Raw genomic sequence first — 24,112 nt, 5'->3', positions numbered from 1 at the left:
GCCTGTTCACGTCCCATGAACAAGTTTAAAAAAATAAAAATAAAAAGTAGTTACTCCTTCTATAGGTAATCAAACTGTTTCAGTATCACGCCCACATGTCCGTTTTGCAGTGTGAACCTATGCAAGAAATGTTGGCAGTCTGTTGGCACAGGCCTCTTGAGCTGTTCTCATCTGATGTCTGCTCTTTCAAACTTATCAATATGGGTCCCTGAATAAAGATTAGGGATCAGAATCTAGCAAATGCATTTCTTTCTCCCCATCCAGCCAGAGCCATTTGTAGGACCCACACTGCAAACTGCTCCAAGCTATGAATACCTTAAATGGAATATAGGTAACTGCTGTTGTCTGATGGGAATGCATCAGCTGTGGATGGCCCTTTAGGCAAATTGCAATTCGTTATTGATAACACCATCTTTGTTTGCTGTTCGTAGTATCTGTGAAGCTGCCAGAATTTAATAAATCATTAGACCGTAGTGCCCAAACTTCTGATCCTTGAAGCACTCATCCCACTTGCACTTATTTGTTGGTCACTTTTGACTTGTTAGAATTGTGGTTCTGGAGGTTTTGAAAGGCATGTCTTAGATACTATTGCCCGCCCTCACTGATAGACCTATTCTGAAGCAAAATTGCTGCCCGCCCTCATTTATAGATATATCCTAAAGCAAAACTGAAGATCTATTTGTATCAGTAACTTGTGAAGTCTGCAAATCAAGTGAGAACATTAATTTGAACATCAATGTTGCCTCTGATGCTAATATTCTTTCGCCTGTAAAACAAAAAAAGCTTGAATGCCTGTATTCTAGCCATTTTGGTCACCTTAAACAGACTTTTTTTTTAAGCAAACCTATCTGTGTTTTCCCAGCATATATAAATATAAACTTAATTGGTGTAGGGCAGCCCGGTGGCGCAGTGGTTAGCACTGCTGTCTCACACGCCGAGGTCCCAGGTTCCATCCCGGCTCTGGGTCACTGTCTGTGGAGTTTGCACATTCTCCCCTTGTTTGCGTGGGTCTTGCCCCCACAACACAATGATGTCCAGGGTAGGTGGATTGGCCATGCTAAATTGCCCCTTAATTGGATAAAATAAATTGGGTACTTTTTATAAAAAAAAAAAAAAAAAAAAATTTATGTAATTGGTGTAAGCTCCAAACATGATGGGAACAGATCTCAAAAATCTTTTCAATGTTTCAGTAGATTGTAAATAAATGACTAAATAGGAAAATGGTCATTTAGCTCTTCTCCTTCTCTTGTTTCTTGTCTTGAAAATTGCTTCATTATTTAAGTGTGCTAAATCGGTTGTTTAGGTCTTGCAGCAACTACCACCCAAACAAGATCGCAAAGAGCTATGTCCAATGTCTGATAAACAGGAACAGGCTTATACTGCCCTCTACAAGAAGTTGAAGAAATCCATCAACAGCAACGGTACATGGTATTCCTACTAATGACAGCTTGTCTGCTGTATGTTCATCCTAATTAAGTGTGTCATTTTAGTTATGTTTTTCATTCTGTCCTACAGTAGCTTTTAAAAATGCACTACTTCCCAATTCAACACAAAGGATGATATGAGTTCATATCTAATGAAGAATATTTCTTTTTAAAACCTGCTGAGCTTTGTTCACTCACTCCGTATTGTGTCATAGATTAACATCAAGAACACGAGTGGTGGTCCTAGAATTTTTTTTATCATTTTGAGGTTAAATGCTACTTTAGATGACATTTTGTGGTAGCTTGCACCCATACTCTTTGTATCATTTCCATGAAGCTAGTACACTGATCTGGTGAAAGTAGCAGGGGTAATGTACCTTCAAGGCATTGATGATTTTCAGGAATATCACAAAATGTCTTCTACAGCATCAAGAATTTGCAGGAACAGCATGCCACATCACTAGCATAATAAAAAACAGTGGAGATAGCTTTTATTTATATTTTAGCTTGTACTTAACTAAAGTCCATATCATTTTAAATGAACATGGGGAGAAAGTGTTTAACAGTGAATGCAATTTGTTTGAGGAATAATAATCTGAACAATACAACGAACAATGAAACTTGTAGCCCAGGAAAAGGCCCTTCAGCCCTCCACGTCTGCACCGACCATGCTGCCCGTCTGAACTAAAAAAAAAAAAAAAAAAACCCTACCCTTCTGGGACCATATCCCTCTATTCCCAGCCTATTCATGTATTTGTCAAGACGCCCCTTGAAGTCACTATCGTACCCACTAACTCCCCCGGCAGCTAGTCCCAGGCTCCCACCACCCTCTGTATGCAAAGACTTGCCTCTGACATCGCCTTTAAACCTTGCACCTTACACCTATGGCCCCTAGTAATTGACTCTTCCACCCTGGGCAAAAGCTTCTTACTATCCACTCTGTCCATGCCCCTCGTATTCTTGTAGACTTCTATCCAGTCGCCCCTCAACCTACGTAATTCCAGTGGGAACAAACTCCAATTTCTCCAAGCCTCCCCTCATACCTAATGCCCTCCATACCAGGCAACATCCTGGTAAATCTTTTCTGTACCCTCTGCAAAGCCGCCACAACCTTCTGGTAGTGTGGTGACCAGAATTGAACACTATATTCCAAGTGCAGCCTAACTAAGGTTCTGCAAAATGACTTCAAAATCTTTAAACTCAATGCCCCGGCCGATGAGGGCAGCATTCCATATGCCTTCTTGACTACCTTTTCCACTCTGTGTTGCCACTTTCAGTGACCTGGGTACCTATACACCCAGATCCCCCTGCTTATCAATACTCTTAAGGGTTCTGCAAGGTGGCAGCATGGTAGCACAGTGGGTAGCACTGTTGCTTCACAGCTCCAGGGTCCCAGGTTCGATTCCCAGATTGGGTCACTGTCTGTGTGGAGTCTGCACGTTCTCCCTGTGTGTGCGTGGGTTTCCTCCGGGTGCTCCGGTTTCCTCCCACAGGTTCTGAAAGACGTGTTGTTTAGGGAATTTGGGAATTCTGAATTCTCCCTCTGTGTGCCCGACAGGTGCCGGAATGAGGCGACCAGGGATTTTTCACACTAACTTCATTGCAGTGTCAATGTAAGCCTACTTATGACAATAAAGATTATTATATTATTATTTACTGTATATTTCCCATCTTCCATTAAACCTTCCAAAATGCATTACCTCACATTTGACCCGATTAAATTCCATCCGCAATCTCTCCGCTCAAGTCTCCAACCAATCTATATACTGCTGTATCCTTTGACGGTCCTCATAGCTATCCGCAATTCCACCAGCCTTTGTGTCATTTGCAAATTTACTAATAGCACTGATCCCTGAGGAACGCCACTAGTCACAGCCCTCCAATCAGAAACGCACACTTCCACTCGCTACCCTCCATTTACTGTGACCGAGTCAGTTCTGTATCCATCTTACCAACTCACCTCTGACCCCATGCGACTTCACCTTCTGTACCAATCTGCCATGAGGGACCTTGTCAAAGGCCTTACTGAAGTCCTTGTAGACAACATCCATTGCCCGAACCTCATCAATTATCTTCGTCACTTCCTCAAAAAAAACTCATCATCCCCCCTTCACAAAACGATGCTGTCTCTCGCTAATACTTCCACTTGTTTCCAAGTGAGAATAAATCCTGTCTCAAAGAATCCTCTCCAATAATTTCCCTACCACTGACGTAAAGTTCACTGGCCTGTAATTACTTGGATTATCCTTGGTACCATTCTTAAACGAAGGAACAGCATTGGCTATTCTCCAATCCTCTGGGACCTTCCCTGTAGCCAGTGAGGATACAAAGATTTCTCTCAAGGCCCCAGCAATTTCCTCCCTTGCGCCTCTCAGTATTCTGGGATATATCCCATCAGGCCCTGGGGACTTGTCTACCGTAATGTTTTTCAAGACCCCCAATACATCCATTGCCTTTTGACTTATTCAAGTACTTTCTTTCCTTTCCTTTGTTATCTCTTATTACAACCTGAGCCGCTGAGCAGAACCCCTTTTCAGATGTTATTTTCTCCCTGGATATTTCCCAAAGTGGAATTGTTTGGTAATGAAGCGCAGCAGACTGCAGATAGTGACTGCCTCAGGACATGCTTCCCCGTTATGCACCAATTTGGTAGTTAAATCTTTCAGATATGTTTGGAGAACACCTGGAATTAGATCCAAATGTAGGGAGGTTTTTTTACTCTTTGAACTGACTATTTTCACCAATAATAATAACTTATTGTCACAAGTAGGCTTCAGTGAAGTTACTGTGAAAAAACCCGAGTCGCCACATTCCATCGCCTGTTCGGGGAGGTTGGTACGGGAATTGGACCCGCGCTGCTGCCTTGTTCTGCATTACAAGCCAGCTGTTTAGCCCACTGCTAAACCAGCCCCTCCTAATGTATTTTCCAAATTCTACTCATTTGACTGTCTTGTGATTTGACTTCTGTGTTTACATCTCAGAAAAGAATGAATTATGTAATGTGATGATGCAACTTCGGAAGATGGCAAACCATCCACTGCTCCACAGGCAGTATTACACTGCAGAAAAGCTCAGGAAAATGGCCAAGCTGATGAAAAAGGTACTACTGCTTGTTGGAAGCCAAGAATGCTGCTATTTCATGGCATCCCTGCTTGCTTCCAGGATTTAAAATAAAACCATAACTACCTACTTTCAGCGAAGTGAAGAAGATTAGCTAATAATATTGGATCCCAAAGTGAAACCTGGCTTGATGGATCTTAACTTTGTTTCTTAGAAACTGTGGAGCTCGGTTACTGAACACATTCACAAGAGCTAGCTTACTTTTAACAGAACAAACGAACTGTTTATTAAAGAAGAAAAATGAACTACATCAGACTAGTCAAAAAGGTTGGAAAGATTTCAACAGAAACACAAGAAAATGATTTAAACTTTCACTACTCCCTTTATCTCAGCAATACCTGTACTAACATGCAACCCCAGTGAAAATGTACCGCTATGTCAATACCACAGCTTCTTTCTTGGGCTGGCACAGTTGTAAACTGTTTTCTTCTGTTGGATTTTTGAGCATTCATTAGATGCTTTTCCCTTGGTTCGTATCTCTCATTGTGACGCCCACAAAAAACAAAATCTAAATTTCCTATTACTTTAATTTCAGGGCAAACACATGAATTCCCTAAACGCAGTTCCTCCGCAGTCTTGCAGGATTCCCTGCAAGGAGAGTTTGCCTCATACATTAGTAGGCACACATTGACTGAATTGCCCTTCAGTCTTTTCCTTGGACCCCTATCGCTTGGCAACAGTTTTTTTCACTTCGAATTTCCCCTAAAATGACTAAACTCCTAACCACTTTGTAACCTATCCCTTCACTTCAAGGATTGTAAAACCTAATTTAAAATACATATATACTAACAGGATCTCCAAACTCTCAAAAAGGCTCTTAATCTAGAACCATGTTTCACTTTTCTTAACTCAGATATAAATTGGGGTCTCAACTCACAAAAAGGCTCTTAATCTAGAACCATGTTTCACTTTTCTTTCCAACCGTTTTGACTAGTCTGATGTAATTCCTTTTTCTTCTTTAATAAACCGATATAAATTAAACTTAACAGAATTAATTTCTTGCACCAAAATAGGTGACTTCTGTATAGCATTGTTTGTCTATGGATTGGCAATGTAAATATGTCTTTAAATATTTCTAAAATTAAAAAGAAAACTTCCTTTTGCCAAATTTTAAAAGGGTGCTGGGAGCCCAGCTGTCTGCCAATCCAATTAACCTAGGCAGTACTTGTGTGTGAAGGCTATGATTAAGATGCAGTAAGTTGAGTGACCTCTCCGTTCACGTTTTCCTGCTAATTCATACCCATCTCTAGGAGCCCACTCACAGAGATGCCAATCCTGATCTCATCTTTGAAGACATGGAGGCGATGACAGATTTTGAATTGCACAGTCTGTGTCAAGAGTATGCTAGCATAAGAAGCTTTCAATTAGAAATGGAATTGCTCTTGGATTCAGGGAAGTTCCAAATTCTGGAGAATATACTTGCAGAGCTTAAGGAGGAGGTAATTTTTCAAACAATTCTATAATGGAACTTAGCCATTTTACTTCATGAAGTAAATATAACTTGTGAATATTTGCCCTGATGTGATTATTGCATAAGCTGAATGGAGAATGCATACAGCAAATATTTTTAGAGAGTTTGTCAAGCATGCTCTGGGCTTGGAGGTGTATTGCAGGATCTCTATTTTTTCCCTTCCCTTGAATAACTTGACTGGAAAAATTCATGATAGGTATACAGGGCAGAAAAGGCATCCCACACACCCCACACAACTGAAAATTGCAGCCTCAATTGAAGCTTGTATTAGGCCTGCTTCGTGATGCAGAAAATTGTGTTTCTAGTCTCTAGTTATGTTCAAGTTTTAATTAATTACATGATTTGTTACATCCAGAGATTTTATTTCACCTAGAATTTCTATCTGAATATAGTTTAATTGGGATTAAAAAAACAACAAAATGTGTTTTCTCCCTCTTTGTACATTGTACATTGAAACCATGAAGCAACCCCGGTATAGAATCATAAAATTTACAGTGCAGAAGAAGGCCATTCGGCCCATCGATTCTGCACCGGCCTTGGAAAGAGCACCCCACCTAAGCCCACACCTCCATCCTATCCCCGTAATCCACCTAATCTTTTTGGACACTAAGGGCAATTTATCATGGCCAATCCACCTAACCTGCACATCTTTGGACTGTGGGAGAAACTGGAGTACCCGGGGGAAACCCACGCAGACATGGGGAAACGTGCAGAGTCCACACAGACAGTGACCCAAGCTGGGAATCTAACCTGGAGCTGTGAAGCGACAGTGCTAACCACTGTGCTACCATGCCGCCCTTAAAAGTTCAAATTTCACCATTGTCGTTGTGGGATTTCAACCCCAGTCCGCGGTCATTACCCTGGGTCTCCGGGTAACCAGTGACAATACCACTACACCATCCTCTTCCCCCGGTAATAGTAACAGAATTTCAAACTCATGACTGCAAAAGGAATGAAAATCGATGTGTAGCAGAAAACATTGGCTGTAAAATGGAGCCATTAAAATATTCACTTCTGCACTAAAGGATATATTGAATTGAATTTAGATCAGGTGTCTTGCACTAATAATCCTTTATCAGCCACACCCACATGTGAGACACTTATTGACCTGGATTCTAAAATTTGCATGATATGTATTAAATTTTAATTGATCCACAACCCACACCAATCAGGACTCCACAGAAAATACTTGAGTGCATAAGGGGAAGACCGTAGTAGTAGGTATATTTCACAAGTCTACTTCAGACCTCAAACTTCAGACCTCAAATTAAGTATACTTAACACCATAAGATACTTGTAATGGAACAAAACCAATGCCCGAGTATGTTTTACAACCAGCTCACAAAACGCACTAATGAACTGGAGTGTTTCAACCACGTTTTCATCTTCATTTCTGAAGTCCAGTTGCAAGAATTTTAAGATGGATAATTTGTGAATAATAAGTGACATGCAGTGACTTTTTAACCCAACTTCATGATGCCATCATAAAATGAATAGGATTCCAGACCTCGTTCCACTTTGTATCAACTGGCCTAATTTGTTATTGTTTTCAGGGTTCCAGGATTGTCCTCTTTAGCCAGTTTACAATGATGTTGGACATTCTAGAAGTATTCTTGAGACACCACAAGCACAGGTATCTTCGGTTGGATGGCAAAACTCCAATCTCTGACAGGTTGAGTATATGCATATTTCATATTTCTGTACTATATGAATAAAGCATATTATTTCACCCAAAATGAATATTATATTGCCTCAGCCACTCTTCCCCATAAATCAGTAAGAAATTGTAGCGTACATTCATTGTCACAGTTGTGATTGTAAATTATTAACACTCTGGGTTGGAAGCATTCTGTTTGACTTTTAAGTAAAGAATTAAAATAAAAACTCTTGGATCCAAGTTAAATCTAGTGGTGTAGTTCACATTTTTCCTGATTAGTTTATCCTGGGAAATCATGTAAGCAGATTCTTCAGGGTTTTAAATGTCACAGTAAAGTCGCAGTTATTACATTTGTTCATTTCAAAATGGACCTGGGGCGAAATTCTCCGGAAACGGTGCGATGTCCGCCGACTGGCGCCCAAAACGGCACCAATCAGACGGGCATCGCGCCGCCCCAAAGGTGCGGAATGCTCCGCATCTTTGGGGGCCGAGCCCCAACATTGAGGGGCTAGGCCGACGCCGGAGGAATTTCCGCCCCGCCAGCTGGAGGAATTTCCGCCCCGCCAGCTGGCGCGGAAATGACACCTCCGGGCGGCGCATGCGCGGGAGCGTCAGCGGCCGCTGACAGTTTCCCATGCATGCGCAGTGGAGGGAGTCTCTTCCACCCCCGCCATGGTGGAGACCGTGGCGGAGGCGGAAGGGAAAGAGTGCCCCCACGGCACAGGCCCGCCCGCGGATCGGTGGGCCCCGATCACGGGCCAGGCCACCATGGGGGCACCCCCCTGGGTCAGATCGCCCCGCGCCCCCCAGGACCCCGGAGCCTGCCCACGCCGCCTTGTCCCGCCGGTAAGGTAGGTGATTTAATTTACGCCGGCGGGACAGGCAATTTATCGGCGGGACTTCGGCCCATGCGGGCCGGAGAATCGAGCGGGGGGGCCCGCTTCGGCAACCGGCAGGGGCGGGATTCACGCCAGCCCCCGGTGATTCTCCGACCCGGCGGGGGTCGGAAAATGTCGCCCCGGGTATCTAACTTGTACAAAAGAGTACAGAATGCTTGGTGTTTTCTGCTTCACTAAGTTAAAATTTCTACAGTTTGGGCACCTTTGTCTCTTTGCTGAAGTATCTTTATACACGCCCATGCTGTACAGAGAGAGATTCATTTTTCACAATAATGGATCTTTTACATTTCACAAATACGATCAACAAGGATTCAGTAGAGCCCTCAGTATCTAGAGAAAGATTTAGGCTCTTCAATGCCTTAAAATGTTAGTATGTTGCACATGGGTTTCCTTCAAAATATCCCAGATTTTTGCCTCCGAATAATCTTTATTAGTGTCACATGTAGGCTTACATTAACACTGCAATGAAGTTACTGTGAAAATATCCTAGTCGCCACACTCCGGCGACTGTTCAGGTACACTGAGGGAGAATTCAGAATGTCCAATTCACCTAGCAAACACTTCTTTCGGGACTTGTGGGAGGAAACCGGAGCACCCGGAAGAAATCCAAGCAGACACAGGGAGAACATGAAGACTCCGTACAGACAGGGGGGGGGACCGGACCGGGGAGGTAAATATACATTCGGGTGCCGGAGAGACAATTGACAATTACAGTGGGCAATACTCGAATGGGTTTGGTGTTGTTGTCACTTCTCCCGGATGGATCTCGCTGCCGTCTCGCGTTCACCGCCACTTCTGCCGTTCCTCACGTCTTCATTCTCCTCGTTCCCTACTGGAGATGCCCTGTTCGTTGTTGTATCCCGTGCCTTCCTTCCAGCTCTCATTTTCCTGCCTTCTCCTCTCTCTCTCTCTTCTTCCCCCCCCCCCAACGTCCCTGATTCTCCTCTCTCGTTTCCTGTCTCTTCCCTCTCCCCTACCCTCTTTCTCCCCCCCCCCCCCCACCCACGATTCTTGGCTACCTGGCTATTCTTCCTCTCGTTCGTTGGCCACAAACAGGTCCTGGAACAATTGCGTGAATGGCTCCCACGTTCTGTGGAAGCCGCCTTCTGACCCTCGGATGGCAAATTTGATTTTCTCCATTTGGAGAGATTCCGAGAGGTCGGACAGCCAGTCTGCAGCTTTAGGTGGTGCTGCTGACCGCCAGCCGAACAGGATTCTACGGTGGGCAATCAGGGAGGCAAAGGCAAGGGCATCCGCCCTCCCCAGGAATAGATCTGGCTGGCCCGAAACCCCGAAGACCGCCACTTTTTGGCATGGTTCCACCCTGATCCCCACCACTTTGGATATTGCCTCGAAGAAGGCTGTCCAGTACCCTGCAAGTCTGGGGCAAGACCAGAACATGGTGGGCGTGGTTGGCCGGGCCTCCTTGGCACCATTCACATCTATCCTCCACCTCCGGGAAGACCCTACTCATACGGATTCTTGTTAAGTGGGCTCTATGTACCACTTTTAGTTGCGTCAGGCTGAGCCTTGCGCACGTGGAGGTGAAGTTGACCCTATGCAGTGCTTCGCTCCAGAGTCCCCACCCTATCTCAATCCCCAGGTCGTCCTCTCATTTCTTTCTTGTTGCGTCCAGTACGGTGTCGGCCCTTTCTATCAGTCGGTCATACATGTCACTACAGATTCCTTTGTTTAGTATGCTTGCGTCCAGTAGTTCTTCCAGTCGTGGCGGTTGTGGGTACGTCCTTGTCTCCTTTCGTAGGGAGTTTTTGAGCTGTAGATACCTTAGCTCATTCCCCCTGGCTAGCTGGAATTTCTCTGTCAGTTCGTCCAGTGTTGCGATCCTGCCGTCCGTGTATAGGTCCCTGACTGTCAGTGTCCCTCCGTCCTGCCCCCACCTTTTGAAGGTGGCGTCAGTCAGTGCTGGTGTGAACCTATGGTTATTGCAGATGGGAGCTTTGTCCGACGTTTTGGTCAGGCCAAATTGCTGCCGTAGTTGGTTCCAGGATTGGAGGGTGGCTATCACCACCGGACTGCTGGAATGTTTTTTGGGTGGGGATGGGAGTGCCGCCGTGGCGAGGGCCCGGAGGGAGGTCCCCATGCAGGAGGCCTCTTCCGCGCGCACCCACTCGGCTTCTGGCTCCTTGATCCATCCTCTTATTTGCTCGGCCGTCGCCGCCCAGTGGTAGAATAGAAGGTTTGGGAGGGCGAGCCCCCCCCCCCCCCCCCCCCCCGATTTTGTTTTATGTAGGACCTTCTTTGGGATCCTACCATTCTTCCCCCCCCCTCCCCCATACGAATGCCATGATTAGTTTGTCCAGCGCTTTGAAAAAGGCCTTGGGGATGTAGATCGGAATGGATCTAAGTAGGAAGAGGTACCTGGGCAGTACGTTCATTTTGATCGTCTGGACTCTCCCCGCGAGGGAGAGTGGGAGTGTGTTCCATCTTTGCAGGTCCTTTTTTACTTCCTCCGTCAGACTGGTAAGGTTCCATTTGTGAATCCCTTTCCAGTCATGGGCTATTTGGATCCCCAGGTAGCGGAATTTGTGTTGGGCTTGTTTCCACGGCAGTCCCGTTAGTGCTGCCCCCCTACTTGTGGGTGTACTGGGAAGATCTCGCTTTCGCTCATGTTGAGTTTGTAGCCCGAGAAGGCGCCAAACTCTTTCAGGAGCGCGATGATTCCGTCCATGCTGCTCTGTGGGTCCAAAATGTAGAGGAGCAGGTCATCTGCATAGAGTGAGACTCTGTGCTCTCTGCCTCTGCTCTGAGCGCGATTGCTAGTGGTTCGATTGCTAAAGCGAACATCCTGAAAGTTAAATATTTTGACTTTTTGTTTAAGGAAGACATTTGATAATTTATATACCGAAGCATGTTTATATTTTGTTGCTAGGTTTTTATTTTCTACGAGCTTTAAATGTTTGAATTGCAGGCTGCCATTTGAAGTTATGTTTGCCAACCTAATAATTAGAGCATTTGAATTACGTAGAGAAAGGATTGATTTTTATGAACAAAGTTTGCATTTTTAGTTCTGAGCAATTTACATGTGACTCTTTAATGGATTTTATTTTTCAGAATCCACTTGATAGATCAGTTTAATACAGATATGGATCTTTTTGTTTTCCTGTTATCAACCAAAGCCGGAGGACTGGGTATAAACCTCACCTCAGCCAACATTGTCATCCTTCACGATATTGACTGCAATCCCTATAATGATAAGCAAGCAGAAGATCGATGTCACAGAGTAGGACAGAAAAAGTAAGATATAAAATTAATGTTCACTATTTCTCTTGTCAGAGGTGCTTTTCAAAGCAGCTTAAGAGCACAATATTTTGGCTTTCCAGTGCAATGTTGGAGTGGTGGTTCATTCCCATGACTTTCCCTTTCTTGAGTGGAATGTCTGAGATCTGAGGGCAGCACAGTGGTTAACATTGCTGCCTCACAGTGCCAGGAACCCCGTTTCAATTCCAACCTTGGGTGACTGTCTGTGTGGAGTTTGCACATTCTCCCTGTGTCTGCGTGGGTTTCCTCCCACTGTCCATAGATGTGCAGATTAGGTGGATTAGTCATGCTAAATTGCCCTTTGTTCAGGTGGGTGGGATTGTGGTGATGGATAGGGGAGTGGGCCTGGGTAGGTTGCTCTTTCCGAGGGTCGGTGCAGACTCGATGGGCTGGGTGGCCTCATTCTGCACTGTAGGGATTCTATGGTTCTCTAGAGAGGAGAATCTGTATTGTTCTTGCATGCTTGCTGAGATCTGGTTTTAGAGATCCATTGCCAGAATTATGCAAAGTAAATGGCTGCCTGCTTTGGGTGGAAAAAATAAATTAAATTCTTGCATCTGAATTTTCCATAATTAATGTTCAGATTATGATCAATTAAAATGTTTCTTATTCTTTTGCGATCCAGTGGCCTCACTGAGCCGGAAAAGCAGCTCGCCGTGGCACTGCGTGTTCGATAAAAGCCGGGAGACCCTGCTCCCGGGATCTATCCGGCTCGCGGGATCCAACGCGATCTTGCGAGACATTGTGATTTAGTCATGCCCGTTGTGGGCAGGATCATTTTTTGGCAAATCTGCACATTGGAGCGAGACAGCTAGCCTCACTAATGTGCAAATTCCAGAGGTACCTGAGGCTTTAGGATTCATCCCCTTTGCCTCCGAGGCCTCGGATGGGACGCCCCCACCTGCATGCCCTTTGAGCAGGCTAGTGGCCTGGCACTGGTGCCATCTGGGCACCCTGGCGTTGCCACATTGGCACCTTGACAGTGCTATCTGGATGCGAGTCTGGCACTGCCAAGGTGCACTGTGAACGCTGGGACGCTAAACGCGGTTACTATGAGACTTTGTTCTCTTTGGGAGAATCGCGCCCATTTATCTTGTAAAGGATTGATCAGAGCAAGAATTTTCCATTTGATGACCATTCACTTGCATATCCCCAATATCCACAGGCTGTGTTTAACCTGTGGAATATCTCCTTCCATAGGAAACTGAATAGGATAGCCTAAAGTTCCTTAATATTTTCATATCCTTTTAAATGCTTTAGTTTCCTCCTGTCTGCCCTCAGCTCACTTTAGTTTATGCTGGATGATTCTTCCCTCTCCCTTTGTAGGTAGTTTTTGTAGGTATTTTGCTTTTCCCCTAAACTAGTTCAAAATGCAGTCCACTCAGCTCCTGCAATTCCTTGCTGATGTACTTTCCCCTTTCACTCTCCAATTTCATTGTCCTCATTGTCCCATTTCATTAATACCACCCATTCTGTTAATAGTTGCTTTTCCCGATTCCCTCCTTTTGCTATCTAGTGAACGAAATGGAGAGTAGATGCAAGGTACAATATTAAAACTACTTTATAATTTGTAAGCTTTGCACTTTTGAACTTGAATTAAGTTTTTCATAAATGATATTCTTGGTGCTTTTAACCCCAGGGGATGCACAGAAAGGGTGAGAAAGATGATGATTGGCTTGATGCCATTTTTATTGTGTTTCACTTTGTCAGTATGAATTCACAGTACACAAACCTGACCAGTGATGACTAGTTACTCCACGCTTCTATTAAAACTAAAATTTGAACAAGCATGTCAGTTTGCCAGAGGTTTTTACTTCAGGGGAGGCAGTGGCATAGTGGTAATTTGTTGGTCTAGGGATGTCCAGGTTAATACTCTGTGGTCACGGGTTCAAATCCCATGATGGCAACGAGTGGCATTTGAGTTCATTTAATGAATCTGGAATTAAAACCATTGTCAGTTCTTGTAAAAGCCCACCTTGGTTCAAAGATCTGTTCGAGAAGGAAATCTGCTGGTCTGCATGTGACTCCAGATCTCCTTAAATGGTCTAGCAAGCCACTCTGTTGTATCAAATAACTATTTCCATTTCTGACAGTACTGTGGATGTACTTGGGGCAATAGGGCTGCAGTAGGGCAATTGGGGATGGGCAGTAAATTTTATAATCTTTTATTGTCACAAGTAGGCTTACATTAAACGCTGGTCGAACCAGCGACTCCATGTGAAGGAATAAGTTAAAGATAAATTAAAGAAATAAATTGGCAGGCTTTACTACAACTGCTTGTATCCTGCAATTCCTGTACGCCGTTACTGAATCTCATCTGCTTCTTGTTGATGCTGTGGAGGACACTTGCGTTGTTTTCAAATAACGCAATGTAAACTGCTTTAATTTTGAAATACAAATTTCTGTACTCTTGCAAAACAAAGAAAATTACAGCACAGGAACAGGCCCTTCGGCCCTCCAAGCCTGCACCTACCATGATGCTTGTCTGAAAACCCCCTACGCTTGCGGAGTCCATATCCCTCTATTCCCCCATCCTGTTCATGTATGTTGACCGTTTCAGTCCCAACAGTGTCACCAATACTGTTGCTAATATTAATGATGTTGGTGAACCTCAAGCCTTCCCTTGTATCGATCAAATGAACACACAATCAGTTAGTTAGTTCAAAAGATGGTTTATTTACATGCACAAGAGTTATCTCGACATGCAAAACACAATATCTACCAGGAGTTAAACTACACCTATCAGCCACAATAACCTATACTTAACTTCAGGGCGACCGGCACTGTGCAAATGGATAAGGCCTTTATCTGGATTTCACTTGGCTGGTTCAAAGAAAGTGGCTCTGTCTCTGCTGGGCTCATCCGTCAGGTAGCAATCGTTGGTCTGGAACTTAGCTGGCTGTTCCTGCTGCAATTGGGCTAGCAGAGGCCGGATCCAAAAGAGACCGAACACATGGCTGTGTCCTCTTTTATCCCTCTGGGATTTTGCGCTCTTTGGGGCGGTCCTTAACCTTGAACCCAATAGTTCGACAGGGCTCTGATCACTGTCTTTGATTTTGGCCAATAAAGGGGCGGGTGCCTTGGTAGCTGGGCGGGTCCTTAGCGGTCATTGACTTTGGCAGTTGGGCTTTGAGTAAAGGGAGTGGCGCCGATCAGTCTGTGACTGTGCTTGATTGGAGTTCTATTGTCCTGGGAAAATGGGCCATTGAAATGCAAACGAGCGGGGGGTTTCAATCCGGTCTGGTTACATGTGTTTCAAATACACATAGGCTCTGTATCTGTCGGAGTCCTGGGTTGGCCATAATTCCCATGGTTCTTTGCAGGTGGCCATCTTAGATGGCTACATGTATTTGTCAAGACTCCCCTTAAAAGTCACTATCGTGTCTGCTTCCACTACCAGCACTGGCAGCGAGTTCCAGGCTCCCACCACCCTCTGTGTATAAAAAAAAAAAGCTTGCCTCGTACATCTCCTTTAAACCTTGCCCCTCGCACCTTATACCTATGCCCCTAGTAATTGACTCTTCCACCCTGGGAAAAGCTTCTGACTATCCACTCTGTCCATGTCCCTCCATAATTTTGTAGACTTCTATCAGGTTGCCCCTCATGTCTGTCGTTTCAGTGAGAACAAACCAAGTTTCTCCAGCCTCTCCTCATAGATAATGCCCTCCATACTAGGCAACATTCTAGTAAATCTTTTCTGTACCCTCTCCAAAGCCCCTGCATCCTTCTGGTAGTGTGGCGACCAGAATTGAACACTGTATTCCAAGTGCGGCCTAACTAAGGTTCTATAAAGCTGCAACATGACTTGCTAATTTTTATACTCTATGGCCCAGCCGATGAAGGCAAGCATGCAGTATGCTGCCTTGACTACCTTCTCCACCTGCGTTGCCACTTTCAGTGACCTGTGTATCTGCACACCCAGATCCCCCTGCCTATCAATACTCTTAAGGGTTCTGCCATTTGCTCTATATTTCCCATCTGGGAACATTATGGGATGGAGTGATTGATGTTGAGACTGGGAACACTTAAGTCTGCCACAGTTTTGCTAGGTTGCCGCTGAGTTTCTGGCCTATCTTCCAGATTTAAGAGGTTAAGTTAGTATTGTTCATCGGATGTTTTCACTGGGACCTGTACCAGGAATTCTTTTGCATGAGGTCAGAGCCCAGAACGTTTTGCTTGTACAAGCAGAAATTGTGGGCAGTGTTCTAAGGCATGAATTGCAACCTAATTGCGACATTCCCCCAAATTATAATTTTCCCTCTGGCAGCACAAGTGGATAGCACTGTGGCTTCGCAGCTCCAGGGTCCCAGGTTCGATTCCCCACTGGGTCACTGTCTGTGCGGAGTCTGCACATCCTCCCCGTGTCTGCGTGGGTTTCCTCCGGGTGCTCCGGTTTCCTCCCACAGTCCAAAGACGTGCAGGTTAGGTGTATTGGCCATGATAAATTGCCCTTAATGACCAACAAAAAGGTTAGATGGGGTTATTGGGTTACAGGGATAGGGTGGAAGTGAGGGCTTAAAGGGCTAAAGTTTTTAAACTTGAGTAAATTAATTCCAGACTTTACCTTGTTGCAGATTTGATTTAAACTTTATTTCAAAGCTCTTAAAAAAAAAATTTTTTTAATTTTAAATACACGTGTAACAATATTTTCACTAGTTAATAGGTTACATGTGTTAACCAGCCAGGGCAACTCTGATACAAGAGTAATACATTTCAACTGCGAACAAGACCAGTAACTGCCAAGGATATCTTTTTAAATAAATTGAATTTTGTTCTGGTGGGGCTTCCAACCCCTTTTCAGCACTAAATGAATGATATAAAATGTATAGTAATTAACATTTAAGCGAAACCAAATGAACTCTAATCCTTCCAGACAAAAGTAAGTGATATTTAGCCATCAGCACCATAAGGATCATGTCCGAATATATGCCCCAGATCAGTTAAATACCATTGCTTCCCTCAAAATTACAATGGCTAGAGAAAAATAATAGAGCATTTAACTCTTTAGTTGTTTGAATATTTATATCCCAACATCCTGCAACCATCTTAATAGCTCCAGCATTGGAGCAGCAAAGCATCGCAATTTTCTTTCAGCCTAGTATTTGATCAACACTGCGCATCGCTGTGAGAACTGGCTTGTAAATTGTACTTCCATCTACCTGATTCACGTAACTCCGAATCTAGATGGCTCGATATGATACACTTTGACACAAAGTTGAGAGTACTTTAATTTGTTTTCTTTTATTCATTCATGGGTCGTGGACGTCATTGGATAGATCAGCATTTATTGCTGGTCCTTAATTGCCCTTGAGAAAAGTGCTGGTGGGCCACCTTTTTGAACCACTGCAGTCCATGTGTTGTAGACACCACCCAGTGATAGTGGAGGAATAGAAATACAGTTCCAAGTAAGGATGCTGTGTGGCTTGGAGAGGAACTGGCAGGTGATGGTGTACCTATGCATCTGCTTCCCTTCCAGGTGGTAAATGTCTTGGGTTCAGACAGTGCTGTCAAAGGAACCTGGATGAATTCCTGCAATGTGTCATCTGGATGGGACACACTGCTGCCATTCTGTGTCAGCGATGGTGGGAATCGAGTGGATGTTTAAGGTGGTGGGCAGGCTGCTTTGTTCTTGATGGTATCCAGCTTCTTGTGTGTTGTTGGGGCTACACTTGTCCAGGCAAATGAGGGAGAATTCCATCACACTCCTGACTTGGGCCTTGTAGATGGCTTTGGGGATTCAGGGGGTGAATTACTCCCTGCAGAATTCCCAGCCTCTGACCTGCTCTTGAAGTTACAGTACTTATATGGCTGGTCTCATTAAGTTTCTGGTCAATGCCAGGATGTTGCTAGTGGGGGATTCAAAGCTATTGGATGTCAAGAGGCGATGGTTAGATTCTCGCTTGTTGAAAGAATGAAATTTTGAAGAGATTAGTTTTCTAATTTATTATCCACATCTGAAATTAGTTAAAAAATGATTTTCAGGCGGTGCAGTGGTTAGCACTGCTGCCTCATGGCACTGTGGACCCGGGTTGGATTCCAGCCCAGGATCACTGTCAGTGTGGAATTTGCATATTCTCTCCGTGTCTGCGTGGATCTTACCCCCGCAACCCAAAGATGTGCAGGCTAGGTGGATTGACCACGCTAAATTGTACCTGAATTGGGAACTTTAAAATTTAAAAAACTGATTTTCACCACAACTCGAGTTCTAACTTGCAGAACACTAAATAATACAAATTAAAGTAAAGTTGATATAGTCCCAGATGACCTTCGGCTGATTTCCTCTTTGAGGGGGAGAACTGACTGGGGGTGATTTAACCTGAGGATTACCATACCTCAGGCGAGGGACAAGATTGAGAAACTAGGCCTCAGAATAACCTGAGCTGGTATGAGGATTAAACCCATGCTGTTGGCTTCAGTCTGCATCACAAACCAGCTATCTAGTTGTTTGCATCACTAACCAGCTATTGACGCCAGAGTGAAAACGGGAGTGTTTCACTCTGGCGTCGGAGCCCGCTCCCAGCCCCCTTTTCTCCCGCCCCGGGGGGGCTAGGAGCGGCATTGCGTATTTTACGCGCGCTGGGTCTTGGCACCGCATAAAAAGCGGCACCACGTAAATGACGCGGCTGGCATAGTGTAACTGACGTCACCCGCGCATGCGCGGTTGCCATCCTCCCCGAGGCCACCCCGCAAGAAGATGGCGGATGGATCTTGCGGGGTACGGAGGAAAGGAGGTCCTCCTTTAGAGAGGCCAGTCCACCAATCGGTGGGCACCGATCGCGTCCAGACCCCATCGGAGGCCCCTCCCTCCCCGGTGCAGGAACCCCCAGCATTCCCGCGCAGTTCCTGCCGGCAGCGACCAGGTGTGGACGGCTCCGGCGGGTACCTGTTGTGTTGGGGCGGCTGCTCGACTCATCCAGGCCAGAGAATCGCCACTCGCCTTTTGCAAACTGGTGCGGGTGTCGGGGCGGCGTGGCGCGACCCGCGTGGCGCCCCGCCGATTCTCCCACCTGGCGTGGGGTGGAGAATTCCACCCACTGTCTTTGTTAAAAAGTGTTTTGGCTTATGGATGTTGTTAGGAAAGTTCCTTTGGGTTACCTATAGAGTTATGTATCTTTTTGTTATCGGTGTTGGCAGTTGGTAAAATGTTTACTGTGGGTTTATAAAATGTTAACTGGATTCATAGAATAAACATTGTTTTGTTTTTAAAATACTTTCGATCTCTGTTGCTTCACACCTTAATGTGCTCCCCATAACCAAAATCTATTAAAAGTTGTGGGTCAGGTGAACTCCATGATATACTTTGGTGTTCTCTAAACCCTGGCACATAACAGTACCAAGGCACATTTGTGATTGCAAAGTGGCATCTTTGTAATGTCAGCTGTTAATATTCTACCACAGCCACAATTTTATACTTAGGATTGTATCAACCTTTTTGAATCATCTCGTGTAAAGATCAAAGCATACTGCTGCCTTGGATCCTTGTTAGTTGGTTGTATATTGACATACGTGGACTGGGCGCCATGGCTGCAGAAGGGGGAAGAGAGAGGCCCCCAAAAAATGCTGAAAAAACACCTCCCAACAGTTGGTGTGGATATATAATTTATAGCGGTGGACTGCTTTTATCACTATAGATTTGCATGGACAACTTTTCTTTCATAATTTCTTGTATGATAAAATAACAATTTCAGAATTTCCAGCCTATTGTTTGGGGGGGGGGGCGGGGAAATAATTACAATGGGCATAATTCACCAAGTGTTGACGCCAGGACTGAAATTGTGCAGTTTGCATTCCCGTTGGGGCATTATTCAGGGAACAATTCAGGGCATGCTAATGTGCTGGCGGGAATTCCGAGCAATCCCGGGCGAGCGGGTGCTCTAACCGCTGGGGCCGGAGATAGCACCACAAACCTGGCAGCTGGAGCTGTTTTTAAACGCTCCACTTACCGCACAATCAGTGCAGCCACCAAGATGGCTCAGAGAAAACATGTCCCCTGAGGTTGGGAGTCCAAGGTGGACCCACAGCTCCATGCCAGTGAAGAACGGAGGGATACCCTCTTCCTCAGCGTGGGCTGCAGACTCGAGCCTGCCCTCCTGAACACTGCCTTGGAGGTGGTGGCGGAAGTGGTCAGTGCTGCCAATCTCACCAGGAGCAGACTGCTGGTGATCCAGAGGGGTGGGGTCACTGGTGAGTTCTCTGACCTGAAAAGGGAGAGGTTCCAAAGGAAGGGCAGGTATCCTCTGGTTGGGGTGAGCTCTGCTGATCCCCTGCTTCCTCTGCAACGGGGCAGTGCTTCTGAGGAGTGCCAACACCTGGTGGGCTTGGTCTTTGATATAACTAGGGTATGGGGGTATCCAGAGTGGTGGCCTGGGTGGTGTCCCAGATGACCAGAGGACTTCTGAACATTTAAAGGACACAGGCAGCACTCTGCAGGGTGAGTAGCCAGGAGCCTCTAGCACCAAAGGATGAGTTTAAAACACGGACTGCAGCAATGGGGGTCTGAGCCAGGCCACCCCGATCCCGAGGACATCCCAAGTCCATGGTCCTGGCAACAAGACATTACCCGCTACTGCTCCGGCCTGGACAGCCTTTGCCCAGCAAGCCTGACCGCTTTCGGTGTTTTTTCAGCACTTTTCTTTGGCCTCTCTCTTCCCCCTTCCGCAGCCATGGCGCCCAGTCCACGTATGTCAATACTTGTAGTAATTCACACCCGTGAGACTTCCACCTGAGGAGCAGAGCGGTGCTGAAGGGCGGAGCAAACTGTGCCCAACACACTAATCACATTTAAATGCATGTAAATGGCAGTTTAGCAAGCCGCTGCCACGCGGAGCACAAACCTAGTTATTGCCACCAGCGAGGGGGACCAGATCGCAAGGCAGAGAATTTTGTCCAATGTTTTAAAAAGATAGGATCAGGAAGAAAATATCACACAACCAAATTAATGAAGGTAGTGTTAGAACTGTTTAATATCTGCTGTTGGGGGCTAGATGTTCTATCAACTACAACCGATCTGTTTTGTGCAGGAGGGTTTAAGCCAGAGAGTGAAATCTCTCAAATCTTCCACTAGATGTAGCAGAGAGACCCAGCCAGGTTTGTCACTCGAAGAACAAAGGGCAACTTTTTATTGGAATAAAGCGAATTAACCTCAAGTAACTATTGAAGGCAAAACTGCCGCATTACTTAGACGATAATTGAGTCAATATTTGAAAAGGAAGAATATGAAAAGATACAAGGAATCTTAATCATACACTTGCAATCGTTTTTGTTTGTAGGATAGTGCGTGTTGTAAAACTGATCAGCAAAGGGACAATTGAAGAGTCCATGCTTAAAATTGGTGAGCATAAACTGAAATTAGAACAGGATATGACTTCAACAGAAACAGGTGAGTTGCACAGGTGACCATCCCATAACCGTGTTTTTCTAATCTCATTACAAATTGTACCCCAACTTGTTAGTTTGCCAGATAGCAGTATTTAAAAAAAGGAGTTGGCTGCACAGAACTGTCATTTTTCCACATAACTTGCTACACATGCAAAGTGTTTTATTCAAATTCCTTTTTTATGGGAGCTCATATTTGTCATGAGAATATATGTTCTCCAAAGAGTCCTTGCCAGAATCTGAGCGGAGGAATGGCTTTTGTGCCAGGAATGTGGACAGGATTAGAAGCCATTTCCCAGTGGTAAAAGGATAATATACCAACCACATGATACCATCCCTCTCTTTCTATTCATCATTCATCTCTCTCTCTTTTCAAAAGATCTTACCCCATGACTGTCTCATTGCTGCCATCACCGTTTCACTACCAATACCAATTGAAAGCTAGCATTTCCAGGATTTTACAATGCTTTTATTTAAAACTATTTTAATGTTGGCAAGTTTCAATGTGAATTTTTTGTTTTTAAGGAGGCGAGGGAAACATTCCACTTAACATGGCAACACTGTTGAAGACTTCATTAGGGCTGTAACAATCGCCTGCCCTTTCCTGCATCCCCCATAAGCATTGTTTGGATAAGTGAAGAGAACTCTGTGTGGAACACGCCTCTGAAAAGGAACCTCTGATACTGTAATTGGAAGCAGTGAAACAGTCAATTAACAAAAGACTCTAATCATTTTTTGTTGTATGTGATGTAGCAGGCCTGTTTTTATTGAGAAAATGGGAGCTGGGACCAATTTGTGTGAGAATGCTGGTCCAGATTCTGACCATATCCGAACACACCAGAAACAAATTTTGATGTGTATTAATATAGTATTGCTGTAGTTTCATATATAAGCCACAAGTAGGCCTTGCTGAAGCAGTCTAAATGGTAATGGTGTTCTCTAGTGGTAAAATATTGGTACTACAGCATTACAATTCAATGTTTTCTGACCTTTTCCCGATATCTGTAACTTTCTAATAATTTTCTCAGACCAGACATTTTGTTCGTTCTGATACATTGAATTCTATTTGGCCTTTGTTTCTCAATAAATTGTCTCTGATAAGGAATGCCATGTTTACCAGAACTCTAAACCGACTAAGGAAATGTTCTAAACCTATTAGCTGTGAATTCCACTGACAAATTCTTCAAGAATGAAGAGAAATCTCTTAATTTGTGGTCACTTTAAAATTTCTGAGGACTTCCTATCTCCAGATATGGTAAAACTTGCGTATTGGTCCAATAATTGCATTTTTACTTTGGTTTCTCAATTTTGTGTATTCATAATGAGAATTACCATATCATCAGTGAAGCCATATTTGCTTTGTTTATCTGTTGTACTGTTACTAACTGAAAAGGAGAAATTAAGTGCAAATAAAGATTCTGCAGTTTTCAAATATAGATTCTAGTGCTAACTCGTCAATCTATATTACAGCTTCAGAAAAGGTGATCGCTCACTCACCTTGGTCAATTACAGCCTACTTTTGATTCAGTCCTTCAGTTACAATCTCTCAGCATCAGCTGTGTTCCTGTTGTCTGCCACAGTAGAATCATCGCATAGTTAAAGCCTTTCAGCCTGTGAGTTTGTGCTGTTTTTCTCCGCAAGACTACTCGCCTCGTTCCACTCGCCTTGTCTCGCTTTCCATGTAGACTTGTACATCTTCTCTTCAGGTGCTTATCCAAATTCCCTTTAACTGTCATGCTTGAATCTGCTTCAACCACACACTTGATGCATTCCTAAGCACTCGCTGCACAGAAAACATTTTCTCTCATGTCACCATTAATTCTTGTGCCATTCAACTTAAATTGTTCCAACAGGAATAATTTCAGTGCATCTATTCCCTCTCGACTCATGATTTTTGCATCTCTCAACCTTCTCTTCAAGGGAAGCAACCCCAGTTTCTTGAATCTATTCAGATAACTCACTCACCTCTTGGAACTATTCTCATAAATATTTTTTGCACCTTCTCTAAAGTCTTCACCCCCTTAAGTACAGTGCCCAGAATTTGGCACAGTACTCCTGTTGAGACCCAATCAGTGTTTTCTAAAAGTTCATCATAGATTCTGGCTTTCGTACTGTCAGCCTCTATAAAGCCAGGGTTCCATTTGCCATTTTAACCACTTTTGCAACCTACCCTGCCACCTTCAATGATTTGTGTACATTATCGCCTCCTTATAAACAGTCTTCTGGCACTATTCCTGTAGACAGTGAGGACATAAAGATCAAAGCCAAAGACTTGGGGGTTTTCCTTGATCCTACCCGCCAAGGACTTCTCATGCCCCCTCCTAGCTCTCCTAAGCCTTTTCTTGAGCTCCTTCCTAGCTATCTTGTATCCCTTAAGTGCCCTAACTGAACCTTGTTTTCTCATCCTTACATAAGCCCCCTTCCTCTTGACAAGACATTCGACCTCTTTTGTAAACCATGGTTCCCTCACTCGACCATTTCCTCCCTGCCTGACAGAGACATAGATACAGTATGTCATTGAAAATATGGAAAGATATGTCATTTGAAACATGGAAGTCTGGCAATACCTGATTCAAGAAACATGAGAGAATGTAGGGAAAAATCCCACGAAGGGTTAACAGCAGCTGCAGGAGAGGGCTGTGAATTGCAGATGGCCTTTAGGAGGTAGTCAAGCAGCTTAGCAAACGAAACAAGCAGGTCTTTCAAGTCATAATCAGTGAATTTTAGTATACAGCTAAAAGCAATGTTTCACACCTTTGGAAGTTAAGTAAGCAGCTGGAAAAGAATGGATGAGGTTCAGTTGAATTAGGTGACAAATGTTTAAATGTGAGGCAAGTCTTTTTAACTCACCACCAATTGAATCTTTAGTATAAAGCTAAAAGCAATA

The 24,112-nt window shown here is 44.4% G+C and overlaps 1 protein-coding gene across 1 annotated transcript in view; it reads left to right on the top strand.

Annotated features, from left to right (window-relative positions):
• Positions 1 to 22,661, top strand: part of LOC140408305 (SWI/SNF-related matrix-associated actin-dependent regulator of chromatin subfamily A containing DEAD/H box 1-like) — a 152,348-nt gene extending 129,687 nt beyond the window's left edge. Inside the window, exons 17-23 of the mRNA XM_072495322.1 lie at positions 1,304 to 1,421; positions 4,406 to 4,524; positions 5,795 to 5,983; positions 7,569 to 7,687; positions 11,644 to 11,826; positions 21,120 to 21,229; positions 21,751 to 22,661. Of these exons, the coding sequence (XP_072351423.1) occupies positions 1,304 to 1,421; positions 4,406 to 4,524; positions 5,795 to 5,983; positions 7,569 to 7,687; positions 11,644 to 11,826; positions 21,120 to 21,229; positions 21,751 to 21,812 (900 nt within the window). The 3' untranslated portion in view covers positions 21,813 to 22,661. The remainder of the gene's footprint in view (positions 1 to 1,303; positions 1,422 to 4,405; positions 4,525 to 5,794; positions 5,984 to 7,568; positions 7,688 to 11,643; positions 11,827 to 21,119; positions 21,230 to 21,750) is intronic.
• Positions 22,662 to 24,112: the final 1,451 nt, after the last annotated feature.

Source organism: Scyliorhinus torazame, chromosome 3, assembly GCF_047496885.1.
Source record: "Scyliorhinus torazame isolate Kashiwa2021f chromosome 3, sScyTor2.1, whole genome shotgun sequence".
NCBI lineage: Eukaryota > Metazoa > Chordata > Chondrichthyes > Carcharhiniformes > Scyliorhinidae > Scyliorhinus > Scyliorhinus torazame.
Note: the sequence above shows the minus strand (reverse complement) of the source record. Positions and strands in the feature narration are given on the sequence as shown.